The 10,765-nt window shown below is 51.8% G+C and overlaps 5 protein-coding genes across 5 annotated transcripts; 3 read left to right on the forward strand and 2 right to left on the reverse strand.

The window, feature by feature from the left end:
• The first annotated feature begins 1,283 nt into the window (after positions 1 to 1,283).
• On the forward strand, positions 1,284 to 2,832 carry BDV59DRAFT_33670 (glycoside hydrolase 5 family protein). Its single transcript, XM_073696228.1, has 3 exons — positions 1,284 to 2,188; positions 2,241 to 2,369; positions 2,428 to 2,832. The coding sequence occupies exons 1-3, from the start codon at positions 1,459 to 1,461 to the stop codon at positions 2,736 to 2,738; spliced, it is 1,170 nt and encodes a 389-aa protein (XP_073547586.1). The 5' UTR covers positions 1,284 to 1,458; the 3' UTR covers positions 2,739 to 2,832.
• A 93-nt stretch (positions 2,833 to 2,925) lies between these two features.
• BDV59DRAFT_193387 (uncharacterized protein) lies at positions 2,926 to 4,248 on the reverse strand (the record flags this gene model as incomplete). The annotated part of the gene is made up of 1 exon (XM_073692215.1): positions 2,926 to 4,248. The coding sequence occupies one exon, from the start codon at positions 4,246 to 4,248 to the stop codon at positions 2,926 to 2,928; it is 1,323 nt and encodes a 440-aa protein (XP_073547587.1).
• Positions 4,249 to 6,168: 1,920 nt separating this feature from the next.
• Positions 6,169 to 6,543, forward strand: BDV59DRAFT_202203 (uncharacterized protein; the record flags this gene model as incomplete). Its single annotated transcript, XM_073693985.1, has 1 exon — positions 6,169 to 6,543. One exon carries the CDS (start codon positions 6,169 to 6,171, stop codon positions 6,541 to 6,543), a length of 375 nt encoding a protein of 124 aa, XP_073547588.1.
• A 1,006-nt stretch (positions 6,544 to 7,549) lies between these two features.
• On the forward strand, positions 7,550 to 9,576 carry BDV59DRAFT_178699 (proline permease PrnB). Its single transcript, XM_073689821.1, has one exon. It carries the CDS (start codon positions 7,556 to 7,558, stop codon positions 9,494 to 9,496), a length of 1,941 nt encoding a protein of 646 aa, XP_073547589.1. The 5' UTR covers positions 7,550 to 7,555; the 3' UTR covers positions 9,497 to 9,576.
• Positions 9,577 to 9,836: 260 nt separating this feature from the next.
• Positions 9,837 to 10,176, reverse strand: BDV59DRAFT_178700 (uncharacterized protein). The gene has a single exon (XM_073689822.1). The coding sequence runs from the start codon at positions 10,160 to 10,162 to the stop codon at positions 9,995 to 9,997; it is 168 nt and encodes a 55-aa protein (XP_073547590.1). The 5' UTR covers positions 10,163 to 10,176; the 3' UTR covers positions 9,837 to 9,994.
• Between the last annotated feature and the right edge of the window lie 589 nt (positions 10,177 to 10,765).

Genomic DNA, 10,765 nt, shown 5'->3' on the forward strand with positions numbered 1-10,765 from the left:
TGTCCCCGGGATCATTCACGATTCTGCCTGAGCCACAGAATCGTCCATGATCCAGAACCGGCGAAGCACTGCTCTTCTCGCCACGAAACAGATCGCAGGTGACTTCTTTTTCGTGGTTGGTGTCCGGCCGGCTTAACCCGTTCACATGACCTATCGTTCTATCCTTCGTGGCACATGACTCTAGTCACTGTTAAATATGCCACCACCGGGATGATCAAATCCCCGTCCGATCAAAGCGGCCGAGTCGATCGGTTGCTTGATTTCGCCCGATCTCGTGCACCGAGGCGAGATCTCGACCTTGCCGAGAGTCTCGTTGGTCGATTCAGTCCTGGATCGTTGGTTCCGGCAGCCCGTACCACATGAGGTTCGTCTTTTAGGTGGCGATGGCAAATTAGCCTCAAGATAAGGCAGATTTCGCTTCCCCTTATACTTTAGTTTGTGATTAGGTCATTGATCCTCTCATCGTTAGTAGTGAAGTAGTTTGTATGGGGTTGTACTATCTTGACTTTATAGATGCTTTTGACTTGATGTATGCGCCTCCTATTAGATTTCGATTAATAGTGAGCTGACACAGGCGTTCTCATCGGTTTTAAGGGGAAGAGGCCAATCCATAGTGTATATATCATGGGAGTAACGTGGATATATAACCGCGTGCGGAGTATTAAATTGACAAAAGACCGTTCCCTACCAAAGGATAAGCACAATGTAAGGCAAACAGAATCAATTGTAAGTGTAGACAGAATAATCGACACACAGGGCGCTGGCGCATTATCATCTTTACAGCCTAGCCCTCACCGTGGGACTTATGTATATTTCAACATGGAAACGATATGGCCATTCCATCGCCATTTCTACTATATCAGCACGAATATATTCCCACTTGTATAACACAACTTTTTCGGATGTGTGTGCTGACAATACGGCTACAATACCAAGGCTTTTAATATAATTAGATGAAGCAACGCCATCGTCCCACGCCACAGTTCACTACATCGGCTGGTTAACTTAAAACACGGGGAAACAACAGCCACATTTCATCAGTCGGAACCAAACAAGGACATCAAAGTCTTGAGCTTCAATCGTGCTTCCAGGTACCAGGTAGATTAACTAATTTTGTAGGACAAGTCCACCACTCACATGGACCAGCTACAATTGTGAAACAACTGTATTACGCTATTCCGCATCAAGCACGGACAAAACTCTTGCAGAACCGACTTGATCAATTCGGGAAGTCGACCGACCGTCGATCACCGTCTGTCCTGATTGACATGTGTCTATGTTTGAAACAGTTCCGTGTCAAGAAGGGCGTGACTTGTTCCAGAACGGAGACGAGCCCGAGCACTTTCCTAAGTATACCAGACTGCACGCGGGTTTTATAAAACTGGCCACGACTCACGCCAAAAGGCATAATCAGCAACCCACTACATTCCTTCGAAGTCGTGCAATAATTCATTCATTATGAAGATCTCTCGTTCATTCATGACCCTGGCCGGCCTGGCGTCGGCCCAATTGGCCCTTGCTCTTCCCCAGGCGACCCCATCCGCTTCGGCTACTCCGACTCCCTCGCCAGGAGACGGATCCTTTGCGAGTACTAATGGCCTCCAGTTCACCATTGACGGAGAGACTGCGTATTTTGCGGGATCCAACTCGTATTGGATTGGGTTCCTGACCAACAACGATGACGTGGATCTGGTGTTCAGTCACATGAAGGAGTCTGGACTACGCATCCTGCGCGTCTGGGGCTTCAACGATGTTAATGAGAAGCCGAGCGATGGTACCGTCTGGTTCCAATTGCACTCGAATGGCGTATCGACGATTAACACCGGTGCTGATGGGCTGCAGCGACTCGACTACGTTGTTGAGTCTGCCGAGAAGCATGGAATTAAGCTCATAATCAACTTCGTTAACTACTGGGACGACTATGGTGGAATGAACGCCTATGTGCAGGCGTACGGCGGCTCGGACAACAAGGATTTCTACGCCAGCGATCAGATGCAGAGCGCCTATCGCGCGTATATCAAGGCTGTTGTCTCGCGCTATACCGACTCCTCCGCCGTTTTCGCGTGGGAGCTCGCTAACGAGCCTCGTTGCCAGGGATGCGACACTAGCGTGTTACATAACTGGATTGTAAGCACTAGCCAGTACATCAAGTCGCTTGATTCGAAACATATGACTTGTATCGGTGATGGTAAGTGGGTCATGTCCTCACATCAAGAGTCATAAGCGCTGATATCTAATAGAGGGCTTTGGCTTGAACACGGGCTCCGACGGTAGCTACCCATATACTTACGCGGAAGGCTCAAACTTCACCATGTCTCTATCTATCCCGACAATCGACTTTGGCACCTTCCATCTGTACCCTAGTAGCTGTATGAGCCCCCTGTGGGAGGTCCAACGTGAAATGAGAAACGAGGCTAACAATAATAGGGGGCACCAACAACGACTGGGGTAACGGGTGGGTTAGTTCGCACGGAGCGGCATGCAAGGCTGCTGGTAAGCCTTGTCTTTTCGAGGAATACGGTGTGACGTCCAACCACTGCTCTGTTGAGAAGCCGTGGCAAATGACGGCGTTGAACACGACGGGCATTGCAGGTGACCTCTACTGGCAGTATGGTGACACATTGAGCTCGGGGCAGTCTCCAGACGATGGGAACACTATCTACTATGGAACTGACGAGTTTGAATGTCTCGTGACTGAGCATATTGCATCGATTGGCAGCCGTGCCACTCATAAGTAGTTGACAAGAGTGCGTACGTTAAAGTCGAGGGAATGTATATGGTTGGTTGAATTTGAAGTCCAAGTCCCATCTATGTCATAGTCAAAGGAAACAAATGGTGGATGGAAGCTGTCTTGGACTGAAATGCGCAAAAAACCCCAGGATCCATTTCAGAACTAAGAACTGAGTCACATCGACAATTCACTATCTATTCAATAACTGGTAGAAGACCGAACACTTCCTGTGGCATTTTTGACCACCGACTCACTTGAACACGGCCTTCTTTAAGCACAGCTAGGAGATGTTTGTCAGGTTCGTCAAAGATCTTTATATTATCCAAAGGATTCTGATCTAGGATCAAGAGATCTGCCAGAAATCCCTCCTTAATCTGGCCCAAGCGATTCTCCTGGCCCATCATGCGCGCTGGATTGATAGTGGCACTTTGCAAGATATCTAGTGCGGACAGTGCTTGCGACCGAATGCTAAACTCTTTCGTTTGCGCGGATGTCATCGCGCCCAGCAGATCTGTGCCGTAGCATATTGTCACGCCCTCTTCTTTCGCGATTTGCAAGGATCGGAGTCCTGCCGCTAGAACCTTCTCGTTCTTTTCTTGCAGCTCTGGTGGAAGGAACCCACGCCACTCATCCGACGCCATTTGTGCGTATGTAACCAGCGTTGGGGTCAGGAAGACACCTCGCTCCGCCATGAGACGGGCTGTTTCCCGGTCGATCAAATTACCGTGTTCGATACCCCTGACCCCGTTATAAATGGCGTGCCGGATTGACTGCGGTGTGTAAGCATGTGCAGTTACGTATGTTTCCCGATGAGTCGCAGCAGAAGTGATCGCGGCAATCTCAGATCCTGAAAACTGGAGATGCTCCAGCGCGTCTGTTGGACTTGCCACGCCGCCGCCGGCCATGATCTTGAGAAAGTCCGCACCGAGTCGCAGCTCGTCGCGCGAAGCTTTGAGGCACTCGTCGACTCCATCAACAATTCGGCCCAGACCCGTTATCATCCCTGCACAGCAGTCATCCCCGTGCGGCCGGGTGGAGTCGAACGAATCGCGAATATCTCCATGGCCACCGGTCTGGCTGAGTGCATGGCCTGCGATGAATAGACGTGGACCTTGAATCACGCCATCTGCCAGGGCCTCCTTGAGGGCGAGAGTAGCACCGCCGCAGTCACGTATTGTAGTGAAACCCCTTTGGAGGATTTGTCGGCAGACGAAAGGTTGGCGCAGTTTCGAACGGTCTGGGTGCATTGTGAATGTCTCACTGAGGCCTTTGCCCCCAGGGACGGCCGTAATGTGGACATGACAGTCCATCAAGCCTGGACAGACGTATTTGCCATTGAGATCGACGTGTATTGCGGCATTGGATTCAGCTGGAGCGACGCTGGAAATTCCGCGGATGAAGCCATCGGCTAGATGTAGGCAGGAATTGTGACGCAGAGAGCCGTCGATTGGGTTGACTATGATAGCATTATGAAGGAAATATTCCTTCTGGGGCTGTTGTTTCCACGGAACTGCCATGTCGAGCGTTCTCATTTTGATCAAGTCGGAAGTTAGGACATCTCTACCGAGGCTTGCTTTATAACTAGCATAACCCCGCACCGTGCGGAGATGGTGATAGCCATGATTATGCGCAATCCTGCGGGAAGTCGCCGAGTTTGGAGCTGTAATTAGTGCAAACATTCAGGATTGGCTGTATCGCCGAGTAGTGTCGTTTGGTCGGCGAATTATTGTTGGCAGTGAATAGTGAGCGACGCCATTGACGACGATACTAGAAGACGATATGAGAAGAGCCACGCCCTCCGCAGTGCATAGGATGATGCATTCCCGCACATGAACGTGCCGTTTGTACGCATCAGTGAGATGACAGTCAAGTCAATGCTGCTGCATTTGGTTTATCGGCCATGGCTGTGATTAATAGAATCGTCAAGGGATCGATTCCTATATTGACTTGGATATCGACAGGTTCGGAGAGCTTTTCAGATCGTTCATCGGAGCCCCGACGCTATCAACGCCTCCGGGCGTCCCGACTCCATTATCAGTATCTGGAAGCCAAGAGACGATAAGGGTGTCTGCATTAGCATCACCGTCATATCGCAGTGCCATCGTGGTGTGAATATACCATGATGATCTCGTCCTAGCTCCGGAGTGTTCTGCTTCGCAGCATGTGTTCGTCATTGCCATTGCTAGAATACCCGAAGATTAAGATGAGGGCTACTGACAAAATCGCCCATTCAAGCGGTTCATTAAACAAAGATGCGTCAGAGGAGGGAAAGGCGTCTTCGATGAGGATCTTCTGCCGACGCTATCAGGAAGGTTCTCCATACTTGTTCCTCCATTGACAGGTAAATGACAGACTGTACAGCCCAGCGGAAATGGACCAGCCTGCACTTCTTCACGTACTACCTAACCACAGCCTTTTCCCGAGTGGTTACAACTTGGGTGCAGCGCTTCACTCTTTGTTTGGTGAGTTCCATACGCCAGAGCCAGTCCTGCAATGGTTTGTTTTCAGGGCTGAAGGCACTATCTGGTTTCTGTAGTGATTTTTCTGCGATACTCAGCGCTGTTGTCGCCCTCAACCTGCGAGGCGCGAGGGGGACCCCTTGTGGGATCCCCAGTGTATGTATGTGTCCGCTTCCCCCGGCATGCGATGCTCCAAGCTATCTCTCTGTTCCAACTTGAGAGGTTCTGGAGATACCAACATGGCCATCGACAAGGAGAAGGTGTACGACGTTAATCATAGAGAAATACGCACGACTTGATGTTGAAACTGTGAGGAAGTATACAGACCACGTGACTGCCACCTGTCGTGCTGTTTCTTTTCTGCTCGACATCACCATCAGTTTCTGCCCCCCACGTCAACCTCTCCCACTCGCTTGACGCCTCCTCGACCTGGGCTAGAATTTATCGCCTCTCTCTTCTGTCGGCTCGACTGCTCGAGTGCCATTGGTATTCTCCCACAGATAACCTGCCCTTCGTCCAACGGCTCCATCACCACCACACCTTCTCCATGTGCCCGCTATTCGCTGGTCGCCCTGATGTCTCAATCATTGAGCGATGATCCTTCTGCCCTTCACACCAACATTACACACCAAGCCCACGAAGTTCCGCGAATGTGCCTCACTGTCATCGGTTCCAGGACGAGACACGGTCGCGACCGAAGGGCGATGAGTCAAAGACTGCGGGGGTGGTTGGTTTCGAGAGCTGTATCGACTTGACTCCTTATTTCCTGGCGACCTCCGACCAGCAACAGCAGTGACATGACTTGGGCGTGGTGTCGGACGACGATGGGACCTGAACCTACCGCGGCGGACCCTGTCGGTCGCGATACTCCGAACCGCGCCCGAATCAGCGGTCACGTCTTTCGGGTGTTGCAGCGAGTGAGAGGGATGAGAAAATAGCCTTGGTGACGGCAGATAATGTGTCTGGTCCTGGTCTCATATGGGATGGTGTGAGCGGTTCTTTGACGACCCTGGTGCGAAATCGTACGTGTCCATCCGACGGGACTACCTTGCATCTGGCACAGGAGCTAATCTGGGATTGGCTCACGATAGCTTCACCTACACTGGCAATATCGTCGGCCTGGACGTCCCCGTCCTTCGTTCCGTGCTTACCTCGCTTATCCGCTCTCTCAACTACCAGGGCACCATCCACATCTCCGGAACCCTGACGAACAAGTCCTTTGTGGTGACCTCCCATTGGATAGATCGAATGCGGAACAACGGATTTGTCTACTTTTTCTGTATTCTGATGCAGGTGTGGGTTCTTACCTGGCCAGTTATCTGGTGGGTTGAACGGCGTAATAGTCTGGAATAGCCTGGTACAGTCGAACTGGTTCGTTTCGTGCCAGACTGACGCCGGAAAGGTCTACACAGGCGGCCAAGATAAGATGGTAGTGGCACAGGACATAGCTCCCGTGGTGACCCAAGCGGTATGGGAACGACGGAGGGACGGGAGAGTCTTGTCACTAGGCGAGATGCAGGTGCTCCGCGAGTTTGAAGGAGAATACCGGCGGCGAGATGGACTGACAGCCATGTCGATTGGAGTGCGACGAGTGGTTGGGGACGGCACCGAGAATAGATAGTGATCTGATGCTGGGCTCCTTCTACTGTCTTGTCGCACTGTCTTGCTATTATCCTGTTATCTATGGACCGGCACGACCGGTATGTCACCAGCGAGTTCAGCGCCATTCAGGCGATAGGACCAGATGATTCCCAACAGATACAAACAATCTTGTCACAAGAAACTCCAAGCGAAGTCAAGGCCGCAGTATAGTCCGGCGATGAAGCCTCGGATGCAATCAGCCTTGAGGCTTCTCGGCGTGACAGGGATGTCCGGACCGGTGGCCGGACCGGTCAGAAGGAAGGCGACTGGACCGGAAGAAGAAATGAAACGGACAATGAGGGTTGGTTGGTGTTGCGAGGACAATTCGCAGGGAATGAGGTTATATCCAACATCCCGATTGGGACATCCAACCAGCGACGGTGAAAGATTCCAGCCAAACAACGATTCTTTATACTTTGAGCTTCTTTTCTCCCTGGAAATCTACCCTAGAAGTCGTCTAACGGAACGAAAGTTCCCTCCGGCTGGGATTCTAGAAATCCTGCACCCTGACCCGAGGCCAAGATGTGGCTGATAAGCGTGAGCCGTAGATCCAATAACCTCGTCTGATATGCACCCCCCGCATTTGACCCGGGAGAAATCCTTTTCTCCAAAAGGCATAGCAGTTTCTCTTATCACTTTTAGCGTCCGTTTAGCTCGTGTCTGCGCTGCGCCAGTCGCGGAGACTGGGCTGCTTTCTGTCTCTTGTCCGTCGGTTAGGGCTTAAATGAAAAGCGATCCATGCCCTCCCCCCCCTGACACCAGCCAAGCTAGATCTGATCAAGTCGACTTATCAGAGACTAGGTCGCTATTAACTCGGCTGGTTAGTCTTGTTCTTCACGCACTGATTCAATCTCCTGGCCGCGTGCTCGCGTGGTACGACCTCTATAACAACCGACGGCTCCCCCGCCCCCTTGCAACTGTTCTCCAGCTCTCACCTTTCTCATACATCCTCCCTGCTTCTGTTGCATTCCCACCTCCTTTGTTTTTCCTGGGACTTGTGACAATGGCCGGCGACGGAGAAAAGCCCGCCGTGGCTCCCTCGTCCTCCGTGGACCCAGAAGCTGCCGGCGCCGCCATGAAACCACGCGCCTTGCAGGCGATGGTTGAAGCTGATCTTCTCGACGAACGCTACAAGGTCACCCAAAGAGGTCTGAAAAATCGTCACGTCCAGCTGATGGCCCTGGGTGGTACCATTGGTACTGGTCTGTTTGTCGGTAGCGGCCAGGCCCTGGCTATCGGAGGCCCGTTGTCGTTGTTGCTGGGATACATTTTCATTTCTGCGCTGGTATACTGTTTAGTGACGGGTATCGCCGAGGTGGGTGCCTACATGCCGGTCCACGGCGGTACTATGAGCTACCATGGCTTCCGTTATGTCTCGCGCAGTATGGGCTTCGCCATGGGCTACCTCTACTGGTACTCATTGGGCATCCTGGTGCCGTATGAGATTGTCGCAGCCTCCATGGTCATCGAATACTGGAATTCGGGCGTACACATCGCCGTCTGGATCACTATCATGCTCGTCGTCATCGTTCTGCTCAATTTCATGCCTGTCCGCGCCTACGGAGAGACGGAATTCTGGTTCGCTGGGATCAAGATCATCACGCTAATCGGCCTTCTCTTGCTTTCCTTCATTCTTTTCTGGGGCGGCGGACCTAATCGACAGCTATTAGGGTTTCACTATTGGAAACACCCACGGGTGATGAACGAATACCTCGTCACCGGCGACGCTGGCCGCTTCGTCGGACTGCTGCAGTGCATTGTAAAGAGCGCCATTGCTTTTATTTTCGCCCCCGAGTTGGTCGTCATTAGTGGCGGGGAGATGGAATCTCCTAGACGTAATGTGCCCAAGGCTGCACGAAGATACATTTATCGACTGGTCTTCTTCTACCTGCTCGCCGCCCTCGCTATTGGCGTGATCTGTTCTTCAGAGGATAAGCGCCTCACTAACGGTAGCGGCACTGACGCATCCTCCTCGCCCTTCGTCGTGGCCATCTCGAATGCTGGAATTCCTGCTCTCGATAGTATTGTCAACGCCGCGATCCTGACCTCCGCCTGGTCTGCTGGGAATTCCTTTCTCTACATGTCGTCGCGGTCGCTATACTCTCTTGCCGTCTCAGGCAATGCCCCCAGTATCTTCAAGGCCTGCAACCGCTGGGGTGTGCCCTACATGGCCGTCAGCGTCTCTTCCCTGTTCTCGGTGCTCGGATATCTTGCTGTTGGCAGTGGCAGCTACACCGTCTTCAATTGGCTAATCAACTTCACCAACACTTCCGGCTTTATCAGCTGGATCTGCTGCAGCGTTGTGTTCTTCCGCTTCAACAAGGCGTGTCGTGTGCAAGGCATCGAGAAGCCATACAATTCGCGCATACAGCCCTACGGCATGTGGGTAGCCATGCTCGGATCCATCTTCCTGCTGCTCATCAATGGGTTCACCTGTTTCTTCCCGAGTGAGTGGTCCGCCTCGAACTTCTTCACGGCCTACATTGGTATCCCCGCGTTCGTGGTGCTTTATGTCGGCCACCGTATTGTCTTCTGGAAGGACCCCTGGGTGTGGCATTCCGAGGATGTCGACATGCAGACTGGCCTGGCAGAGATTATTGCGGCGGAAACGCCTCCACGCCCGCGTGATACATGGTGGCGTAAGCTTATGGTGATTATTGAATAGTCGACTGGCTGTCTTACAAATTTGATACCTTCCTGCTCTTTAGTTGAATCACAAACCCTGAATATAATAATCCTGTTGACCCCTCTCGTATCAAATCAAATATTGATTAGTCTTTACCATGTCCGTTATTACCTATACTGCTCCTTCACAGACACCCATCGCAGAGCTGCCGCACCCCCACCGCACAACTACACAGGACGACGTGACATAGAAAGTCTGGCCCACCCTGCGGCTGTGCGCATCGAGCACCTGATTACATGAATTTTCCGGGGCAATTTGGATCCCAGACGATGAGACCATGTATCCCAGGACCGTTGAGAGGTTTATCGCACCGGAACAGATGGGAATCTGCTTCGGTTAGAAGACGGCCGGTTAAATACATAAGAACGACGAACATAGTACATCACACGGGAGGAGCAAACCGCTATGCAGGATCCGAACAATGACAATCTCCAGATATCCTGGGTGTTGAACACCCCATGCGGGACGGTCGCCAGATCACCGCTGCAATATTGAATGGTTGTTAAGCCGGTGAAGAGCAAGCCAGCCAGAACCAGCAACATAATGACCGTTCATTGTTCCAAGCCTGCATGGTATAACCCACTGCAGTGCCAGTAACAGACAAATTATGCCGAGAAGAAGATAGGCAGTACGGAGGAGATCCATATGCTTGAGCTGATAGAAGAATACGATGGCGCCGTCCATACCTTCTCGGAATGACCCTACAAAGAACAGGAGAACGATAGCCGGTACCAGGCCGAGAGGAAGATTGATATAGAATAGACCATCAAGTGAGATGGGGGCTGTCGGTGAAGGGGCCGCCTGTCAGCGGGCCGGCGACCGGGGCGAAGCCATAAATGCTCCCCACTATGCTGATGAGGATCGGATGCTGCTAGGGAGGAACGCAGTAGGCTACCAGGCTGAACGAACTGATGCTCAGACCACCGCCTCCCACACCAGCAATGGTACGAGGAACATGAACAGTTTAGGCCGGGGACGATAAAAGGTGGCATAAAAAAGGCTTGTGTCGACACATGCAGTATTATCGCGGCTTACTTATTCATCCTCATGTCCCTAGACAAATGCTGATTGTCTTCTAACTTTTCTGTCCAGATGACCCCTAAGCCAATCATTCACCATCTTCCAAACCGAGGCCCTGGTACTTCCATTTGACTGTGGTAGAATACCAGATACTTAGACAGCGAACAAGCAGCGAGCGTGATTTTATGGCTGTGTTTGTCATGGACGAATTCCTTGCCATGGAATCTA

This window comes from Aspergillus ambiguus (genome assembly GCF_047715705.1).
Source record: "Aspergillus ambiguus strain CBS 117.58 unplaced genomic scaffold BDV59scaffold_17, whole genome shotgun sequence".
NCBI lineage: Eukaryota > Fungi > Ascomycota > Eurotiomycetes > Eurotiales > Aspergillaceae > Aspergillus > Aspergillus ambiguus.

What these genes read in the sequence shown, in the direction of transcription:
- BDV59DRAFT_33670 (XM_073696228.1), top strand. Translation starts at nt 1,459, where the DNA reads ATGAAGATCTCTCGTTCATTCATGACCCTGGCCGGCCTGGCGTCGGCC. An exon ending in TATGACTTGTATCGGTGATG is followed by an intron (nt 2,189 to 2,240) that starts GTAAGTGGGTCA and finishes GATATCTAATAG; the next exon opens with AGGGCTTTGGCTTGAACACG. An exon ending in CCATCTGTACCCTAGTAGCT is followed by an intron (nt 2,370 to 2,427) that starts GTATGAGCCCCC and finishes TAACAATAATAG; the next exon opens with GGGGCACCAACAACGACTGG.
- BDV59DRAFT_178700 (XM_073689822.1), bottom strand. Translation starts at nt 10,162, where the DNA reads ATGGATCTCCTCCGTACTGCCTATCTTCTTCTCGGCATAATTTGTCTG.
- BDV59DRAFT_178699 (XM_073689821.1), top strand. Translation starts at nt 7,556, where the DNA reads ATGAAAAGCGATCCATGCCCTCCCCCCCCTGACACCAGCCAAGCTAGA.